Consider the following 22181-nt stretch of genomic DNA (forward strand, 5'->3'; position numbering starts at 1 on the left):
GGTCCTCCTGACTCCAGGGCCGGCACTCTACTCACTGTGCTACCTAGCTGCCCCAAAGGTACATATTCTTAACCCTTCACTTGGAGCCAACCTTGGTTATTACTGTTACACAACTTTCAGGTGTTTTTTTTCTTTGTAGTTTTTGTTGGTCTTTTCATTTACATGGTAGGGCATATGACTTTGCTGGTTTTGTTTACTTCATTTTGCTTGATTCATAAGTCTTCCCATGTTTTCTTTGAATTCTTCATATTCATTATTTCTTATGCAATAGTAATAGTGCATTACATTTATTTGTACAGTTTGTTTAGACATTCCTCAATAAATAGGCATCTACTTTATCTCCAATTCATTCTTACAGCAGAAAGTGCTATTATCAATATTTTGGTGTACATGAGATTTATCTGTTACTGACCTTCCTTCCCTCCTGCCCTTTCTCCTTTCCTTTTTTCTTCCCTTTTTGCAATTCACTTTTTGGATTAGAGTTGAGTTTGTCTTCCCTTTCCCTTTTCCAGCCTTTCCCTCCTGCTTCCCAGTTGAGTGAAATGCATTTATATACCCAGACACCTGTGTGTGTATATGCATTCTTCATCTTTTGATCAGTTCCGATGAAATTAAGGTTCGGTTGTCACCTGAACCCTTTCTCCTTATTTGTATGGACTTCTACTTTTTGCCTCATATTATAATGTAAACATTTTCTCCTTGTTTAGTCCCTTATGATTTCTTGCTCATATTTACCTTTTTGTTTTGCTTGACTCCTTTATTCTGTGTTTGTATTTCAAAGTTTCTACTCAACTCTGGGCTTTGCACCAAGAGTGTTTAGAAAGTCCTCTATTTCATTAAAGATCCACTTTTTTCTCCTGTAGGATTATGCTCAGTTTTGCTGGTAAGTTATTCTTGGTTATAAACCTATATCCTTTGCCTCCTGGAATATTGTATTTTGTTTTAAATAATTTTTATTGATGTTTTCTATTTCTTACATCATCATAGTATCCCATGTATCCTTTCCCCTTCCCCTCCCCCCCAGACCAATCCCATATGACATATGGTTTTTGATTTTGAAAGAGGAAAAAAACTAAGTATAAGTGATCACTGCAGGAATATTGTATTTTAAGCTCTCAGCTTCTTTATAATGGTGGCTGCCAAATTTTGTGTGTTCTGTCTCTCCTCAGCACTTGAATTCTTTCTTTTTGTCTGCTTGCAATATTTTTTCTTTGACCTAGAAACTCAGGATTTTGTTTATAATGTTTCTGGGAGTTTTCGTTTTGAGATTTCTTTCAGAAAGTGACTGGTAGATTCTTTTTGTTTTCACTTTTCCCCTTACTTCTCAGAGATCTAAGTAGGTTTTTTTAATGATGTCTTGAAATAGAATGTTTAGGTTCTTTTTTTGTTGTTGTTATAGTTTTCAGGTAGTCCAGTGATACATTTTTTAAAAAAATTAATTTTTTTTTGTTACATTTTAAGTTCCGAACTGTCTCCCTCCCTCCCCACCCCAAACTAGAGAAGGCCACCATTTGATACCAATTTATAAATACATGTAAAATTATACTATGTGTACTTCTATTTATCATTTCTTTCTCTGGAGGTAGATAGCATCTTCCTTCATAGGTAGTCCAATGATTCTAAAATTATCTTTCCTTGATTTCTTTTCTAGGTCTGGTGTTTCTGATAAGAGATATCTTATACTTCTTTTTTAAGTCTTTTGTTTTAATACTACTTGTTATCTCATGGAATTATTAACTTCTATTTGGTCCATTCTCATGGTTTTTATACTACTTATGTTAAGCTGTTGATTATCCTTTAATTCTTTCATTTCTTTTCCATTCCTCCTCCCTCCCCCAAATGGAGGCACCTGTTTCTTTTCTCATCATTTCCTTTAGTACTCTCATTTTATTTATAAAATAATTTTTAGCTTATTTTTAAATTCTTGTTTCATCTCTTCTGGGAATTCTGGTTGAAATTATGTACAAGATGCGTTTTTCTTTGAGGCTTTGCTTGTATATATGTTTTGGAGTCATTCCCTTCTTCAGGGTTTGTGTCTTAAGTGTCTCTGTCACAATAATAGCTCTTTATGATAGGATTCTATCTTTGTTTTCTCATTCTTCCGGCCTACTTCTTGACTTATGACTTCACGTTAAGTCTGGACTCTGCGGATATCGGTGGGGCGGGGGGGGTATGTCTGAGGTGAGCTTAGATCCTGGTTTGTGTCCTCTTGGGTCCTGGTCCAGTCCCAGGGTCATAGTCACACAGCTGCTACTTGCTTCTGTACTACTACGTCATCATCATCGAGCCTTCTATGTATCAGGCACTGTACTGAGAGCTTTACAAGTAGTATCTCCTCTGATAGAGGCACCTGGGTAACAGTGGGCAGCATATCAGTCTGGAATCAGGAATACATCCTTGACTTTTAGCTGTGTGGCTCTGGGCAAGTCACTTAATCTCAGTCTACCTCAGTTTCCTCATCTGCAAAAATGAGGTTAACAGCACCAACCTCCCAGGGCTGTTGGGGTGAAATAATATTCATAAAGCCCTTAGCATAGTGCCTGCGCATAGTAGGCACTATATAAATGCTTATTCTCTTTGTTCCCCTCCCCCTTCCTTTGATTCTGACAACAGCCTTGGGAGGTAGGTGCTATTATTGTCCTCATTTTTACAGATGAAGAAACTGAAGCAGACAGTGGCTAATTGACTTGCTGAGGGACACACAGCTAGTAAGTGTCTCAGGCTGGATTTGAACTCAGATCTTCCTGAGTCCAGGCCTGGTGCTCTAACCACTGTGCCTGCCGTGGCATGCCATTCTTAAAGTTCAGGTCTCCTTCTTGGTCCACCCATACATCTGTGACCTAGAACTGGTAGTCAGTGACGGAGTTGAAAGTTTCTGTTCCATGCATAGTGTCATGTATCTTTGTGCTGGATCTGAGACTCTTCCTTGCTCTGCCCTTGTTCAGTTTAGTCCCAGTGCTGGGTCCTGTGCTGCTGCTCCTGGCTAGATCCTATCCTCGGTGTCTGCAAATGGAGGCTTGGAAAATCCTCCACACCTTGGGATTGCCACTATTCTCGAAAGCCATAACAAGTAATCTTTCTATTCCTCTGTTCCCACCTGTGGGAACGCCCCAGGCCAGACTCCCTATGCCAATCCCAACTCAAAAAAACACTCATGATTTTTTTCTTGGATTTCCTTATCAGGACTTGGTCTGGTATGTTCTGGATTTTATGTGGAGTAGTTGTGGCGAAGAGCTTGGATGTACTATTTCTTTCTATTCTGCTGTCTTGGCTGGTCTTTGATCATACGAGTTTTCTGTGATACTACTTCCTAAAGATGGAGATTTTCCTTCTGCATCCAATTCTCTTCCCATTCCCAACCATTTCAGTCACTTCACCCATATTCTCTGACACCAAGATGTTTTCATTAATTGCCCTTTTCTGGTACAGGGGGAGAGAGGGGCCTAGTGTTTGTAGTCATGTCGTTGTGGAAAAATTCAGGAATGAAACCTTGGAAAGTCCTAAACACTTCAGGATTATCACTTATTATTTCAAAAGTTGTAACAACTAAATTTCCATTCCCCTGTTCTTACCTGTGTGAAATCCATAGCAGTAGTGAGAGAAAATGTTTCAAACCTAGTGATTTGTAGCAATATTGTGTCTAAGGTCAGCAAGGAAGTTTATGACAGCAACTGCTCATGTTATATATTTCGCTTCTGTGCTGCTTACAACTGGAACATTGGATTATTGGACAGGGACTATTTTTTTAAGAAAAAATCATAATTGTCAACAGTTTTAAAGGAATTTTATTTATTATTCTGATGTGGTTCCTTATGCGAAATAGTTTTGAAATATAGTGAAAAAGGTAGGGTTAAAATAGTGGACCTCCATGTACAACCTTAAACTCATTTAGAAGTAACTCTTGATGGTAGTTGAACATCTTGAAATTTGCTTTTTGAGATCATGGAAACAAAATGTATACAATCATAATGGCATCATCTTAGGATACAATAAAATGTTTTGTCTATAATATGTATGGATTGTGACAGCAGGAGTTTTCCTTACAAAACACTTTTTTCTCCTTTTAGTCCAGTAACTACAGCTATAATTAAAAGAGGAACTTTGAGAAAAGGCGCAATTCTGGTCGCCGGAAAGAGTTGGGCAAAAGTCCGTTTGCTGTTTGATGAGAATGGAAAAACAATCAATGATGCTTGTCCTAGCATGCCAGTGGAAATTATAGGTTGGAAGGACCTTCCTTCTGCGGGAGATGAAATTCTTGAAGTAGAATCTGAGGTATATTAACTTTAATTCCTAAATACGCCTTTTTTGATATTGCAGAAGGAGGGTAAGTGTTTCTTTCAGAAGTTCAACTAAAATGCCATAAACCAGCAGCTCCTTTTCATCATTACTCACATTTACAGAGTACTTTAAGTTTTACTTTCTTTACTTTGCTTTCTTCCCAGTAAAACTGTTCAGTAGATATGCAAGTATTTTTATTCCCACCAGTATTAAAAAATGATAGGGCAGGAATGAAGGATGATAGTTGGACAACCTGAGTCCTGTACTCCTGACCAGATAATGTTAGGAAAATGAGAGAAAAGAAAGTTGCCCAGATTTGGATAGAGTTTCTTTGGAGGATTTGTGGAAGAACATGCAAGAATTGCACAGAATGAGAAGGGATGGATAGGTTGGTAACTCTGGCGGTGAAGGGAGTGTCCGCATGGATAAGACATTGTGGCCAATTTTATCCTTTAGCTCCATTGAGGTATCAATGCACAAACCCCTGAAATTCAAATTTTATAAAGGAATTTTTATAAAATCTATTAGGAAGTAGCTTTTACATGGTTCATAGTAGGAAAAGTTTACTACTATTATATATAATTTCACAGTGTATAAAGTGCTTTCCTCATAGCAACCTTATGAGTCCTGGATTTTAATAAAATTGGGCTCAAACATTTGTTCTTTTTACTACCTATGTTACCTTGGTCAAGTCACTTAACTTCTCTAGGCCTGTGTTTTCTAATATATAAAATGGAGGGGGGGGTGTCACACTATATGATCACTAATGTCACTACTGGGTCTGAATCTCTGATCCTAGGAGGTTCAAACACAGGTCTTCTGACATTCGTGCTCTTTCTGGGACACTATTCTGTTTTTCATAATGAAAAAAGGCTCATTTCAGTTTTTCAGACAGCAGCCACTGATTTCTACCTTGGCAATTAACACCACCATCCTTTTTTTGCAAAGCAAAGAGCGCGTGAAGTTGTTGATTGGAGGAAGTATGCTGAAGAACAGGAGAAAATGAAAGAGGATTTTAAAGTGATTGAAACAAAACGAAAGGAACACCAAGATTCACATCGTAGAACCCGGGAGAAGTTAGGATCTCTGACTTGGAAAGAGAGAGAATATAGAAAGTATCAAGAAATTAAAAAACTACAAAATATAAAACCTAAAGAGAAAACACAAGAAGATTTGAACATTCTTCCTATAATTATTAAAGGTGCTAGTTTGTTAATATGTTTTGCTTTTGAACTCTTTTTTTCAATCACTCAATAAACGTTTATTATGTGCTTACTATGTTCCAGGCACTGTATGAAGCTGTGCGTGTTTATTATTTACCGCACAGAGTATTCATGATATTTAATTTTCATGAAGATTTTCCTAGTACAAATATTATATTTATAGTTGTGGTATGAAATACAACTTAGTGAACACTTAAACTTTTAATCAGATATTCATTATGTTTTTATAGGCTGAATGGGTATTATGTATAGTCAAGGTAAAGAAAAATGAATATAGTTATAACTGGCATTTAACGTCTTTTTTGAATTAGATTATTCTGATTTAAATACTTTTGAGTTTCAGCCTTTTAACATCAGTAGTCCTAAACTTTTCTTTTCTTCAGGTGATGTAGATGGTTCAGTTGAAGCTATTTTGAACATTATCGATACCTATGATGCTACAGATGAATGTAAACTGGAGTTAATACATTTTGGAGTAGGTGATATTAACGAAAATGACATTAATCTTGCTGAAACATTTAATGGTAAAGTTTCTATCTTTTAAGTGATCTTTATTTCACTGAATGAATTGTTTACATATACAATTGATATATAAGCCTTTGTCAGCTTTTGTTTTTAGCTGCAGTCTTTCTGTTGCCATTTGAGACCTTACTTGCTAGACAGTAAGGTAGTCTCAGGTATCCATTCAGTAGAATCATGACTCAATTTCACTTTCTCTTGTTGTCCTTACTGGAGAGCTCTTCCCAGGACTCACAGGTGTCTGGGGGTGAGGTGGGGGGGAAGACATGATTTCCACTGCTACAAATTGCCTGATTATTAAGGCCTGAGTTTAACAATTGCCTGTTGTGCTTTTTTCATTATCGTAAAAGTTTTCCTTTTACCTTATGACCTACGCTGTACTTCCCCATCTTTCACTCATGGCCAACCACTGTGGTGTGAACAGTTTTAACTTCAAGAGAACAAGGACCATCTGTCCTTTTAAGTTAACTATACTGCATATCATAAATTTACCTTGAGGTTGCCTTGTCCACTTTGTACAATACTAACACTATAGCACTATAAACAAACAAGTGCTTTGGGTGGTATTAAAAATGAGAGGGCTTTATTTAATGATAGCTATGTGTACCTCGATCATATGGTCTTTGGAAAAAAGTATGGAGGAAATGTTTAACTTCAAGAAACTTTTGAACTCTTTAGAAAACTCCTGGCTCATTAAGCCATTTCATCTTTGAGTATTTTATGGCAGGTTTACATTCAAGAGCTTATTAAAGGGGTGGGCAGGAAGATTTTAATGTATCAATCAATCAATTAATTAATTAATTAATGTTTCTGAAATCACAACAGTAACATTTGTAATTCATTTCTTTCCCTAAGGTACTTCATTCTGTTAATTTCCTAGCATCAAATGTAAAGTTTTGCCTACGGCCCACATTATGGTACTTCAGGTGACCTTCTTCAGCAGGGTATCTAGGAAATAGAATTTATATTAGAACCATATCAATGTCTCCAATCACTTGAGAACTTGATAATTATCATAAAAGGAGTTTTACAGAATTTCTCATCTCTCGACATCATCTTTTTGTTCATATATGAAGTCAAGAACATGATTAGAAGTTTATTTTCTGTGTGAAAGGCAAACAAATGTCCCAGTATCTGTGCCAGCTAATCATCAAATTCTATTTCTGCCTGTCAGGTGTTGTATATGGCTTCAGTGTGAATGCAAGCAAAGTTATCCAGCAGTTAGCTGTGAAAAAAAGAGTCAGAATTAAACTTCACAACATTATTTACCGACTTGTTGAAGACTTGCAGGAAGAACTGAGCAGTAAACTCCCTCCCTCTGTGGAAGAAAATGTAATAGGTGAGTATTTAGAATAGTTAGCATTTATTAGCACTTTCAGGTTTGCAAAATGCTTTATAAATGTTATCTCATTTTATCCTTACAATAACTGTGAGAGGTCCCTTAATTTTGCAGATAGGGGAACTGAGGCAGAAAAAGGTTAAGTGATTTGCCCAACGTCACAAAGCTAGTAGTGTCTGAGGCTGAATTTGAACTCAGGTTTTCCTGACTTCTATCTGCTATGCCACTCAACTATAATCACTTACTATTTACAAAATTATGAATACAGAGCCTTTATGAAATCTTTGGGCATTTAAAAATTTTCACAACTTTGTATTATCTGTAAATAGCACATTTGTTAGCATTTAGGTCAATTGTATTACATTATAGGCTATAAAATATTCCCTTTTTTATCTATTGATAAATGAAAAATGGCTACCATGGCATTTATTATTATTTGTTTTCAAATGATGTTTACAGATTTTTTTTTCCTATTGTATACATAGCTTAAATTGTTTAAAAGCCATACAGAGACTTTATGAAGATATTACAGTCCTGGAATTTGAGAGTTTGGGTAGTATTAAAAATGAGAGGGCTTTATTTAATGATAGCTATGTGTACCTCAATCATATGGTCTTTGGAAAAAAGTATGGAGGAAATGTTTAACTTCAAGAAACTTTTGAACTCTTTAGAAAACTCCCGGCTCATTAAGCCATTTTATCTTTGAAGGGATTACAGTAAACTTCTAATTGAACTCATACCCTAAAAAAATTTCCAGTATAATGCAGATTGTCTAGCTTCTGCTTAAAGACCTACATGGAGAGTAGAAGTGCCAGGAGTAGAAGAGAGGTCTGCATACAGTGTTTGTTGATCTGACCAAGGGCTTTGATATTGTCAATTGTGAGGGATTGTGGAAAATGGTGGCAAAATTTGGTTGCCTGGAGAAGTTGATCGGTTTTGTACATTGGTTTCATGATGGCATGCTTGCATGGAAAATGCTGTTGCACTTTCCCAGAGAGTGCAGTGGAGTGAAGCAAGGCTGTGTGCTTGCTCCCATGCTCTTTAGCGTGATGTTTTCAGCAGTTTTGTCAGATGCCTTTAACAAGGATGAAAATGGCATCAAGGTCAGCTATTGCATTAATGGTGAATTATTTAACTTGAAAAGGCTACAAGCCAGGAGTAAAGTGGATGGAGAGTTGGTACGTGACTTTTTGTTCACAGATATAGCCCCTGAGGCTGAGATACCACAAAATATGGATCAATTCTCTGCCGTTTGTGCTAGTTTTGGCTTAACACCCCCCCCCCAAAAAAAACCAAAAACAAAAACCAAAAAAAGCCACAGGTTCTTCAATACCCAGCACCACATTATCCACATGTAGAACCATTGGTTACAGCAAATGGAGAAATTTTGAATGCTGTGGATAAGTTCACTTACCTTGGCAGTGTACTTTGCAGATATATCCACATAAATGATGAAGTTGACACATGCATTGCCAGAGATACTCAGTGTTTGGGAGACTCTGAAAGAAAGTGTGGGAGGGAAAAAGTATTAGACTGCCTACCAAACTGAAGATATGCAGAGCTGTTGTGCTGATCTCATTTTTGTGTGCCTGTGAAACCTGGACTGTACCAGCAACATACCAGGAAACTAGACTGTTTCAATTTGAAATGTCTTAGGAGAATTCTGAAGATCACTTGGCAAGATAAGGTACCAGACATTGAGGTCCTCTCTTGAGCTAAACTGCCAGGCATTCAAACTCTACTGAAGAAAGCGCAACTCCAGTGGACTGGCCGTGTTGTTCAAATGCCAAACATATGTTTGCCTAAAAGATTTACAGAGAACTCACACAAGGCAGGTGCTCATATGGAGGTCAGAAGAAGTGATACAAGGACACTCTCAAGGTCTCTCAGAAAAACTTTGGAATTGATCTCATGACATGAAAGACATTGGCAAAGGACCACCCAGTATGGCATGTCTGCATCAAAGAAGGTGTTGTGTGCTTTATGAGTGAAGCAGAATTGTAGTAGCTTAAAAGAAACTTGTGATGCACAAATTTAGAGAAGTCTCCACTAAAAATGTTCATGTCGACTCTTTGTGCCAGTCTTCCAAGCTTGTATTGGTCTGATCAACCATAGTTAGACACAGGCACCTTAACTCCAACATAGTGATGTCATTTTGGTCTTCTTCAAGAATGAAGGACAACAGTCAACCAACTGTCTTGGAGGGTGAACCCACCACCTCTCTAGATAGCCTATTTCATTTTTGAACAGTTAGTTTTTAAGAAGTCTTTCTTGACATCAAGCCTAAACTGTTCTCATTGCAGCTTTCAGCTGTTGCCTCTGGTTCCATACTTTGGTACAACTAGAACAAGTTTGAACCTTTCTTCACATGATGGACCTTCAGATATTTGAAGACATCTATTGTGACTTTCCTGAGTCTTCTCCAGTATTAAACATCTCCAGTTCCATTAACCAATCTTCATATAACATAGGTTCAAGACCTTTACCATCCTGGTTGCCTTCTTGGACATTATCCAGCTTATCAATACACTTCTTAAACTGTGGCACCTGGAACTAAACACAGTATTCCAAATGAGGTCTGACAGGGCACAGAATGTATGACTGTCCTCTCTCTATTCTTAGGAGATGTGCTTTTCTCATTGCGGTCCAAGATGTTATTAACTCTTGGCTGCTGTTTTGCATTTTGGACTCTTACTGAGCTTTCAGTCCACCTAAACCTCTAAATTTTTTTGAGCAAAACTTGTCTAACCATCTCTTCCGTATTGTATTTTTGAGATGTAAGACTTTACATCTATTCCTATTGAATTTCATCTTATTAGAGTCATTTCAGCTCAGTGTTCTTATGCATCAAAATCATTTTAATACTGACTTGTTTGGTATGTTACTTATCCCCTTCAGTTTGGTATTATTTGCAGATTTAATCAATGTGTCATCTATATCTATTCATATAGGTATAGGGATAGGGAGTGGACCTGTGATTTCATTTGTATAAGTAAGTACTGGGGGAGAGATCTTCTCTCAATGCAGGTTGTCACCTTCTCTGCTACCTTATAGGCTTAGAGACTTGCCTAGAACACAGAGAGTTTAGGTGACTAGTGTGTATCAGAGGAAGGACTTGAACCCAGGTTGTCTTGGTTTCCAGCCCAGCACTTTGTCAACCCTTTGTTCACTTAGACATGCTTACCTATCACTAGAGACTTTTTGCCGTAATGATTTTTGAACCAGTAACAATTACTTTTTGAGTCTGGCCATCCAACCAATTCTGAAACTATATAATTATATTTTTGTTTAATCCATATCTCTCCGTATTCTTAACAACAATAATGAAATGCTTTATTGCAAATTTTGCCAAAATCTAGCTAAACTACATGCACAGCATTCCCTTTATCTGTTAGTTTAGTGATCATGTCAAAAAAAGAAGAAATAAAGTTAGTCTGACATGTCCTGTTCTTAATGAAGCCATGTTGGCTCTTTCTAATCACCTCTTCCTTTCCTAAAGGTTCTCTAGCCGTCTGTTTAATGACCTAGAATTACCTAGAAATCTGTCAAACTCAATAACCTATAGTTTATAGACTGTTTTCTTCCTCCTTTAAAAAAAATCGAGATATATGCTTTTCCCTTCCTTGTGGTAACTCTCCAATTTTTCTTGATTTTTGAGGTATGATTGAATGTAGCTCAGCAATCACATCTGCTAGTTCTTTCAGTACTAGAGGATGTACTTTATTTGAGCTGGCTAACTTGCATTCATCAAAGGAAACTAGGTGCCCTTTTACCTTTGTCTTGACTTAGCTTGCATGTTGATTTCCTCTTAGTCATTTATATTCTATCACCTCTAGTATAAGGGTCATTCTCTTGGCAGACAAAAATAAAAGGAAAATAAGAATTTACTTCTGACTGAAGTCTCCCTTAATCTACCCTCTTTCACCTTTCTACCTCACTGCCCCCCCACATCCTTCCCTTAAACCCTTTTCTTCCTGTTTCCTTGTTGTTTAAGGTGTATTTCTGTATACAACTGTACATATGTGAATGTGTATTCTACCATTTTTTTAACCACTTCAGATGAAAGTATTACCTTCCTCCCTCCAATGCCCTCTCTCCTTGTTGTATAAACTCTGCACATCCTATTTATGTGAGATAATTTTCCCCATTCCTCTCCCTCCCTCTCTGAGTGTATTCTTCTTCTCCACCTTTTCTATTCTTTTGAGATCATAAAAATTTATCAGAATCAACCTCAAACCCCTCTGATTAGACCCCCTTTATGATCTCTGGTGATGATAAAGTTCTGAGGGGTTACATGTATCATCTTCTTATATAAGAATATAAACAGTTTAACCTTGTTTAGTCCCTCATGATTTCTCACTCATGTTTACCTTTTTATGATTCTCTTGACTCTTTTGTTTGTGTGTTAACCTTTCTGTTCAGCCTTATTCTTTTCATCAGGAATGTTTGGAAGTCTTCTATTTTGTTAAAGGCCCATTTTTTCAGTTTTTTTTTTTTAATTAGACTATTTGTGATTGTAAGCCTAGATTCTTTGCCTTCTAGGATACCATTTTCCAAGTTCTTTGCTCGTTTATGGTGGTGGCTGCTAAATCTTGTGTGATACTGATTGTGACTCCTTGGTACTTGAATTCTTTCTTTCTGACTGTTTTTAATATTTTTTCCTTGACCTGGGAGTCCTGGGTTTTGTCTATAATATTACAAAGAGTTTTCATTCTGTGATTCTTGCAGGAGGTGACTGGTAGATTCTTTCTTTTCCTACTTTGCCCTCTGGTTCTAAGATATCTGGTTATTTTTTTAAAAAAAAATTTCTTGAGATGATGTCTAGGCTCTTTTTTGTTGTTGTTGTTGTTCATGACTTTCAGGTAGTCTAGTGATTCTTAAATGATCTCTCCACAATCTGATTTCCAGGTCATTTGTGAGATATTTCACGTTTTCTTCTATTTTTTCAGTCTTTTCACTTTGTGTTATTTCTGGATGCGTAATGGAGTCATTAGCTTCCATTTAGCCTATTCTAACTTTGAAGGAGTTATTTTCTTCAGTAAGGTTTTGTACCTCTTTTTCTAGGCTGTTAATTTTTTTTTCCGTCTTTTTCCCTTGGCTCATGCCTCTTTTCCCATTCTTTCCTCTACCACTCTCACTTGATTAAAAAAAAATAGCTCCCTCCTTAATTCTTCAAGGAATTCTTGTTGGGCTTGTATACAGGCTGCATTTGTCTTTGAGGCTTTGCTTATAGATCTTTTTAATCATTCTTTTCCTTCTCTGTGGCAATAATAGTTCTTTATTGTTGGGCTCTTTTTTTGTTTGCTCATTCTTTCAGGCTACTTCTTGACTTTGGACTTTGAATTAGAGCTGGGCTCTGTTCACTTCTGGGGGTTGGGGGGTGGTATGGCTTGAACTTCTGTCCCCTTAAGTTCTTTTGCTGCTTTCAGTGTAATAGCTGGGGTCCTGAAAGCTTTCGGTGTCTGCAGAATGTTGTGATCTAGGGCAGGGTCTGTTCACAACCCTCCTTGTCTGAATTCTTCAAATTCCTGACACAGATTTGGGCCTGTTGGCTTGTTTCTTGTTGCGAGTTTTGTTATACTGCAGCTTGACTCAGGCACTTTTGATTTACTAAGAGGCTCTGGATGTTCAGGATCCCCTCTGATCTGGGATGCTATGTTCTGCTCTGGGTATCAAAGCCACATGGCTCCTGTGTTCTTCTCAGAACTTGCTTCATGCTAAGCAAACCCCCTTAAGACTGCTCCTCTCTGCCCTGGATCTATGACCCAGCACTGGGTGCTGGATAGCAGAAGACACCCATTCTTGCACATGCTTCGGGATCCCCCAGGATCTCTTTCTGTTCTGTCTTGGCTTTTTCTCAGTCCCTAGTTGCTGAATTAGCCCCTTAAGTCAGTCTGGTACATGCTGTAGACCTTTGTTGAGTAAGTGTGAGAAGAGAACTAGACTCTAATATTTCCTCTCACTCTGCCATTTTGGCTGTGCCCAAAATAGGAATTTGAAGGATGAAATTACAACTAAGTACTTAGCAAGAGATTTCGAGCTGCTCTGCTTTTTTGGCAGAGAGAGAGAGGAGAGGAGGGGAGGGGAGGGGAGAAGAAGAGAGGAGAGGAAGAAGGAACTCCAACAGATGGTTGAAAAATTGAACTCACTCATCACTAATTGAAATCCCTCATCACTACTATACTTTTGGGCTAGGTTTCATCTCACCAAGTCTCACTGATGGTGAGGTCAATTTTTCATGCTTGCATTAAAAATCTCATTCCTCTTGTTTGTTGCCTAAACTTTGGGTATTTGTATATAAACAGTTGAGGTCATACTTTTGGCTCCCTGGGTTTTTGTCTCTGGGTGGTTTCAGCTACTCGTAGCTATACTTTGTGGTATTTAACTTGGGGGATATACATAGGTAGTCTCCTCTCTCCCTCATCCTTTTTAGTTTAAAGCCCTTTTGATTAGAATTGTGATACTAGTTCACCAGCCTTTCTCTAGTTGATTTTATCTCTGGCCAGAAATCTGTCATTTCTTTATTTTAAGCTTTGGTTCTAAAGTCCGAATCTTATTTTCAGACACCACCTTCTTAGCCAATTATTCACTTCTCAGTTTCATTTTTCTCATCTGTATACCTTGCCTTCAGTGGGCAACAAGGAGGAAAACACATCTTTGATCTTCATTTTCTTGCCTGGTATTTTATTAGCAATATTCTTTAGGTTCCTTCTGGAAGTATCTTTTTGTGCCTATATTAATCACCAGAAGTAGTGAGCTGCCGTCTTTTTAAAAAAGTCTTGGGAAGTGCTATGTTAGATCTCAAGTAAATGTCAAAGGAAAACATTCTCAGGCGTGAACTCACTTAGCCTTGGGCTTGTTCTCCAGATGTAGCCATCCCTAAAGTTCTGACAATATCCCCTTCTCCGCTGCAGATTCTCCTCCTCCACACTACGTACAAAATGTGATGTTTGACTTCTACCTTAATGCATTTAGCAGTGAAATCATCAGAGAAAGACAAGCAATCTGTCTTTGCACAGATTTTTTTGTGTGCAAAGTTTAAACTCACAACAATAACCACCATTTCATATTTTTGTAAAATACATTGCTGTTTACATAATTATCCTATTAAATGCTGACAACAATGCTGTAAAATGTGTAAGGAAGATATTTTCGTACCCAGGTGATCAATAAGGAAACGAACATGTAGAGGGATGAAGTAAACTTGTTAAAGGTCACACAGTGAAATGAGGGACTCATCACCTTCAACTTGGATCTTGATTTGGGCATTTGAAATGTTAAGTTCTTTCAAATGCATCCAGCTACAGGATTAAATTCACAAGCTTGTTAACCCTCCCAAATCCCCCTCCAAATAACTTGAAAATTACCTCAGAATTTATTTAGGAGTGAGGAGCAGTTTACCAGATCAGCAGGAAAGGTCTTAGGAAAGGGGAGCACAACAACCTGCCTCACAGCAGGAGGTCTACAGCAAGGCTCCAAGCCTTGGGGCAATCTACCAGAGAGGCCTAACTCCCCAGCAAGCTAGCAACAGCCCTGGTGGAAAGTTAGCAGTCTGTGCTACACAGTAAGGCCCCACTCCAGTGTCCCCAGCCCTAGTTCAGACCATCAGTGGGGCCTTGCCCCCATTGAGGACACGTAGTGAGACCCTGCCTCTGGGGCTGTCCAGCAGCAAGATTCCACACCCAGGGGAGGCCAACAGGGAGGCCCTGCCCCCCAGTGCAAGCCAGTAGTTAGGCTCTGAGACCCAGTGAAAGACAGCAGCAAGGCCCTGAGCCCTGGCACAAGAAATTTGGGAAAGTACAGGCACAGAGCCCAACTATCACATTAAAGTACCAAATCACACACAAGAAAAATGAGAAAAAAAATAAAAAAACCATCTTGACTATAGAAAGTTACTATGTTGAAGGAAGGATCAAGGCAAAAACTTAAAAGAAGGCAACAGTGTCAAAAAGGATACACATAAGGCCTCAAAGAAAATTGCAGTTTGGTCTCAGGCCCAAAAAGAACTACAAGAGCATAAAGAGGATTTAAAAAAGCAAATTAGAGAAGTAGAAGAAAAATTCAGAAAAGAAATGAGAGTAATGCAAGAGAATCATGAAAAAAGAGTCAATAGCTTGGTAAAAGAAACATAAAAAATGGAAACATATACAAAAATTCACTGAAGAAAAACTTTAAAAAATAGAATTGGCCAAATGGAAAAGGAGGTACAAAAGCTCACTGGAAAAATATTTCTTAAAAATTAGAATTGGGTAAGTGGAGGCTGAGTACTGTATGAAACATCAAGATATGATAAAACAAAATCAAAACAATAAAAAAATTGAAAAAAAGTGAAATCTCTCATTGGAAAAACAACTGACCTGGAAAATAGACCCATGAAAGATAATTTAAGAATTATTGGGCTACCTGAAAGCTGTGATTAAAAAAAAAAGTCTGAACAACATCTTTCAAGAAATTATCAAGGAAAACTGCTCTGATATCCAAGAACCAGAGGACAAAATAGAAATTGAAAGAATTCACCTATCAATACCTGGAAGAGATCCCAAAATGAAAACTCCCAGAAACATCATAGCCAAATTCCAGAGCTCCCAATCAAGAATAAAGTAGTGCAAGCAGCCAAAAAGAAACAATTCAGATATTGGGGTGCTACAGTCAGGATTACACAGGATTTGGCAGCTTCCATTTTAAAGAATAGATGGCAAAGGAGTTAGGATTATAATGAAGAATCACCTACCCAGCAAAACTGGGTATAATCTTTCAAGGGAAAAATTGCTATTTAACAAAATATAGAACTTTAAAGCATTCTTAATTAAAAGACCAGAACTGAATAAAAAAATTTGATCTTCAAATTCAGGACTCAAGGGAAACATAAAAAGGTAAAAAAAAGAAACAAGAAAGAGAAAACATAAGATTCAATAAGGTTAACTTGTTTATATTCCTATATGGTAAGATAATATTTATAACTCTTAAGAACCTTATTACTATAAGGGCAATTAAGAAGGACTTTGATAAGGTGACTTTGATGGTATGATACCAAAAAAAAACCCAAACAAAATAAAGGGGTGAAAAAGAAGATTGCATCGGGAAAAGAATGGGAGGAGAAATATAATAGGGTCAATTATCTCACATAAAAGAAGTGTGAAAGAGCTATTATAATGAAGGGGAAGATGGTGGTGGGGGGAATGGCATGTAAAGCTTGAACCTTACTCATCAGAATTGGCTCAAAGAGGGAATAACACATACACTCAGATACAGAAATCTAACTTACCCTATAATGAATTAAAAAGAGAAGGGAAGCAGGGACTGATAGAAGGGAGGGTGGATTGGGGGAGGTGGTGATCAGAAGTAAAACACTTGTGAGGAAGGGCAGGGTGAAGGTGAGAGAAAAAGAGTAAGGGGATAAACAAGTTCAAAATAGAATGGAAGGAAATACACAGTTAGTTATCATAACTATAAATGTGAATGGGATGAACTCACCCATAAAAAGGATCAGTTAGCAGGATGGATTAAAAAACCGGAATCCAACAATATGTTGTTTACAAGAAACACATTTGAAGCAGAGACACACACAGGGTAAAGGTAAGGGGCTGGAGCAGAATCTATTATGCTTCAGCTGAAACACCACATGGTATAGCATCCAAATTTTTGAAGAAGTTGAATGAATTACAGGAGGAAATAGACAATAAAACCATACTAGTGGGGGACTATAACTTTCCCCTCTCAGAACTAGATAAATCTAACCAAAAAATAAACAAGAAAGAAGTTAAGTTGGTCAGTAGAGTTCTGGAAAAGTTAAATATGACACATCTCTGGAGAAAACTGAATGGGAATAGAAAGGAATATACCTTTACCTCAGCAATACATGGCACCTACACAAAAATTGACCATGTTAGTAGGGCATTGTCTATTTCCTCCTGTAATTCGTTCAGCTTCTTCAGATATTCAAATGCTATACCATTTGGTGCATATATGTTTAGTAGTGATATGACTTCATTGTCTATAGTGCCTTTCATGAAGGCATAGTTTCCTTCCTTCTCTTTTTTAATTAGTTCTATTTTTGCTCTTGCTTTGTCTGAGATCATGATTGTTACTCCTGCTTTTTTTTTTGCTTCAGCTGAAGCATAATAGATTCTGCTCCAGCCCCTCACCTTTATCCCGTGTGTATCGCTTTGCTTCAGATGTGTTTCTTGTAAACAATGTATTATTGAATTCTGATTTTTAATCCATTCTGTTTCCTTTTTATTGGTGAGTCATCCCATTCACATTTATAGTTATGATGACTGTGTATTTCCCTCCATGCTATTTTTCCCATGTTTTATCTTTATCCTCACCCCCCTTATCCTTTACCCTTTCCCTCCTTACAAGTGTTTTACTTCTCATCACTGCCTTCCCCTATACCCTCCCTTAAGTCAGTCCCCCCTCACCCCCCTTCTTATATCACCTTTTTACTTCCTTATAAGTTAAGATAGATTTCTGTACCCAACTGAGTGTGTATGTTATTCCCTCTTTGAACCAGTTTTGATGAGAGTAAGGTTTAAGCTTTGCTAGCCACCCCCACCCCCACCTTCCTTTCTATTATAATAGCTTTTTCATGCCTCTTTTGTGTAGAATAATTTACCCCATTCAGTCTCCTCGCTCCTTCTTCCAGTGACATTTCCTTTTGCAACCCTGTATTTTGTTTTTTTGAGTATCATCCCATCAAAGTCACATTATATCCACACCCTCTGTCAACATATACTCCTAATTACTAAGGAGTATATTAGTATAGTCTTTGACCCAGAAATACCACTACTAGGTTTGTATCCCCAAAGAGATTTTAAAAAAGGGAAAAGAACCTATTCATACAAAAAAAATTTGTAGCAGTTCTTTTTGTGGTTGCTAAGAATTGAAAATCAAAGGAATGCTAATCAATTGGGGAATTGCTGAACAAGTTGTGGTATGTGGTTGATTTGGAATATTATTGTGCTATGAGAATTGACAAATGAGATGATTGAAGAAAAACCTGAAAAGATGTACATGAACTGATGCAAAGTAAAGAGAGCAGAACCAGGAGAATATTGTACACAGTAGCAGCAGTATTATATGATGAAGAACTCTGAATGACTTAACTATTCTTAGCAGTCAGATGATCCAAGACAATCCCAAAGGACTCATAATGAAGCATATTATCCACCTCCAGAGAAAGAACTGATATTGTCTGAACACAGACTGAAGCATACTATTTTTTTCTTCCTTCCTTCCTTCCTTCCTTCCTTCCTTCCTTCCTTCCTTCCACAAAATGACTAATGGAAATGTTTTATATGATTGCACATGTATAACCTATATTGGATTGCTTACCATGTCAGGGCAGAGGGTGGGATAGAAGGGTCAAAGAGAGAGAATTTGGAACTCAAAACCTTTTAAAAAATGTTCAAAACTGTTTTAACATGTTATTAGGGTAAAAATAAAATATTATTAACAAAAAGTAAATGGGGGCAGCTAGGTGGCACAGTGGATAGAGTGCTGGGCCTGGAGTCAGGAAGACTCATCTTCCTGAATTCAGATCTGGCCTCAGACACTTAAGAAATCTGTGACCCTAGTCAAGTCAGTTAACCCTGTTTCCCTCAGTTTTCTCATTTGTAAAATGAGCTGGAGAAGGAAATGGCAAGCTGTTCTAGTATCTTTGCCTAGAAAACCCTAAATGAGACATGACTGAAAAAAAAACTACTGAACATCAATCTGTTTGCCCATTCACCAATCCAATCAATTTGATTTCATCCTTTTTCTTTTTACCTTTTCTTTTTTTTAAAAAAATATTCTTAGTTTTCAACATTGACTTTTTATAAGATTTTGAGTTTTAAATTTTCTCCCCCTTCTTTTCCTCCCCCCTCCCCAAGATGGTGTGCAATCTGATATAGGCCATACATGTACAGTCATATTAAACATATTTCCATATTAATCATGCTATAAAAAAGAATTAGAACCAAAGGGAAAAACCACAAGAAAGAAAAAACCAGAAAAAAAAAAAGGAACAGTAGTATGCTTTGATCTGCATTCAGACTTCATAGTTTTTTCTCTGGCTGTGGATAGCATTTTCCATTATGAGTCTTTTGGAATTGTCTTAGATCATTGCCTTGCTGAGAAGGGCTAAGTCTATCAAAGTTGTTATTGCAGTTTGCTGTTACTGTGTACAGTGTTCTCCTGGTTCTGCTCACTCCACTCAGCATCAGTTCATTCAAGTCTTTCCAGGTTTTCTGAAGTCCACCTGCTCATCATTTCTTATGGAACAATAGTATTCCATTACATTCATATACCACATTTTGTCCAGCCATTCCCCAATTGATGGACATCCTCTCAATTTCTAATTCTTGGCCAACACAAAAAGAGCGGCTATAAATATTTGTGTACGTGTGGGTCCTTTTCCCATTTTTATGATCTCTTTGGAATACAGCCCTAGAGGTAGTATTGCTGGATCAAAGGGTATGCACAGTTTTATAGCCCTTTGGGCATAGTTCCAAATTGCTCTCCAGAGTGGTTGGATCGGTTTACAACTGCACCAACAATACAATAGTGTTCCATTTTTCCCACATCTTCTCCAGGATTTATCATTTTCCTGTTTTTTCATGTTAGCCAGTCTGATAGGTGTGATGTAGTACCTGAGTTGTTTTGATTTACATTTCTCTAATCAGTAGGGATTTAGAGCATTTTTTCATGACTATAGATAGCTTTAATTTCTTCCTCTGAAAACTGCCTGTTCATATCCTTTGACCATTTATCAATTGAAGAATGACTTGTATTTTTATAAATTTGACCCAGTTCTCTATATACTTTGGAAATGAGGCCTTTATTAGAAATACTGGCTGTAAAAATTGTCTGCCAGCTTTCTGCTTCCCTTCTAATCTTGGGTGCGTTGGCTTTGTTTGTGCAAAACCTTTTTTATTTATTCTCCATTTTGCTTATTTATCTTTTCTTATGTAACTTGTGTTTTTTTGCTATTTTCTCTTTTTCCTTGATTTTACCTCTTCATGTTCTACTTACTCATTTTCCTTAATACTCTTTAGTACTTTCACATTCTTCTTTATCGTCCTTGAGCTGTCTTGAGATTCTGGGTTTCAAGATTGTTCTTTAGATTTTCCTTAATTTCTCCTCCCTTCTCTCTCCCCTTCCCAAGTTCAACCTCTCATCTACTTCACTACTTTGAATCCCTCCAAGTCATCTACACAATTTCCTTCTACTTACTTGGCTCAAGTCCTTGTCACTTCTCCCACCCTTTCTCTCATAGAGATCAGAAGTAAAAATAAAAGTAGAAACAGTTGGGGCAAAGCAAGGACCTTTTGATGCTCACACTATGTTAAGAATTTTTTTCAGTGATTCTGAGACCATTTGAAAACCGATTCATTCTAGACCTTACTCATAAATAAGTGGTAGTCCTCACTTGAACTCATAAATCTGGCTATACAGAGGCCTCTTTTGTAGACTATATAATAGCATAGATAAGACTTGGAAAGGACCTCAGAGATAATTAGAGTCAAGCCCCCACATTTTACAAAGGAAACGAGGTTTGGAGAGGTTACTTGCTCAGGATCCCATAGGCAGCAAGTAGCAGAGCCAGGGTCCACACTGCTTCCATTTGTCACAGATGTCACAAGTTCTTAGGATTAATCTGCATTGGCATATTAAATAAATTGGAAACGTGAGTTATTAAATCTTATTTAGAATATTAATAGTGTAAGCTGATTTAAGTTCTGGTTTAGTAAAAAAGTTAGAAATTAAAAGACAGATCCCCCCACAGGTAAGTCATCCAAGGATATGAACAAATAATTCTTAAAAGAATTGCAAATTATCAACAACCATATGAAATATTGTCCTAAATTACTAACAATAAGAAAAATAAAAATTAAAACAACACTGAGGTTGCTATGGTAAAAGTGACTGTGCTGTTATTTTTCACCCAGAGGTTCCACTACTGGGTCTATATCGTATAAAAGCCAAAGATTGGAAAAAAGTCATATGTTTACCTAGTTATTCATAGAAGTACTTTTTCGTCGCAGCAAAAACCTGGAAATAAAGTAGGTAATGGTCTTTGGGGAATATTTAAAAAATTGTGGTGGATGAATATAATAGGATATTATTGCGTTGTAAGAAGTGGCCAATATGGAGAACTTAGAGATGCATGGAAAGATTTGTATGAAGTGATGTAGAGTGAAGTAAACAGTATAAAAAGAATAATATTAACAAACAAAAAACTTTAAACACTGTAATTATAATGACCAATTTTAGTTCGAGAAGACATGAGAAAATTTATTATTTTTTTTTTGGAGAGGTGTAGGAGTGTGTGTGTGTGTTTATAAAATAAATTTCAAGCTGTTTCAATTGGTTTTACTTAGTTGTTTTCTTTGTTGCAAAGGAAAGCTCATTGTTGGAAAGGAGTACTGATAAAGGGAGGGGTAAATACAGATGACAGATATAAAACCAAAAAACATTAATAAAATTTTAAAAACATAAAAATAAGAATTTTTTTTAAATTAAAAGGCAGATAATCTTAAATGAAGAGAAAGCCATGAAACCTAGGTAGCAATTGTCATTATAATATCTGAAATTACAAGACATAGTGGTACTACTGTTAAAAAGGGAAACTCATAATTTTTAGACTTTAAGCAAAAATTGAAGTGTATTTTTTTTAACATCCATATAATTTTAATATGGTTCTTTTTCATCCAAGAGCATCCAAGGAATCCTTTGGTATCATTTAATCCTCACATTATTAGTCTATTATAAAAATCAGTGAAGCCTAAGAACTTAAGATTTATTTGTTTTTTGCACTAGTTAATATTCTTCATATACAT

The 22181-nt window shown here is 36.9% G+C and overlaps 1 protein-coding gene across 3 annotated transcripts in view; it reads left to right on the forward strand.

Annotated features, from left to right (window-relative positions):
• The window catches only part of MTIF2 (mitochondrial translational initiation factor 2), a 42666-nt gene that overhangs the window by 17943 nt on the left and 2542 nt on the right, over positions 1 to 22181 (forward strand). For all 3 annotated transcript variants that reach the window (XM_036748997.1, XM_036748998.1, XM_036748996.1), the window contains exons 9-12: positions 4068 to 4272; positions 5227 to 5479; positions 5885 to 6025; positions 7195 to 7359. In XM_036748997.1, coding sequence (XP_036604892.1) covers positions 4068 to 4272; positions 5227 to 5479; positions 5885 to 6025; positions 7195 to 7359 — 764 coding nt within the window. The remainder of the gene's footprint in view (positions 1 to 4067; positions 4273 to 5226; positions 5480 to 5884; positions 6026 to 7194; positions 7360 to 22181) is intronic.

Source organism: Trichosurus vulpecula, chromosome 3 (assembly GCF_011100635.1).
Source record: "Trichosurus vulpecula isolate mTriVul1 chromosome 3, mTriVul1.pri, whole genome shotgun sequence".
Lineage (NCBI taxonomy): Eukaryota > Metazoa > Chordata > Mammalia > Diprotodontia > Phalangeridae > Trichosurus > Trichosurus vulpecula.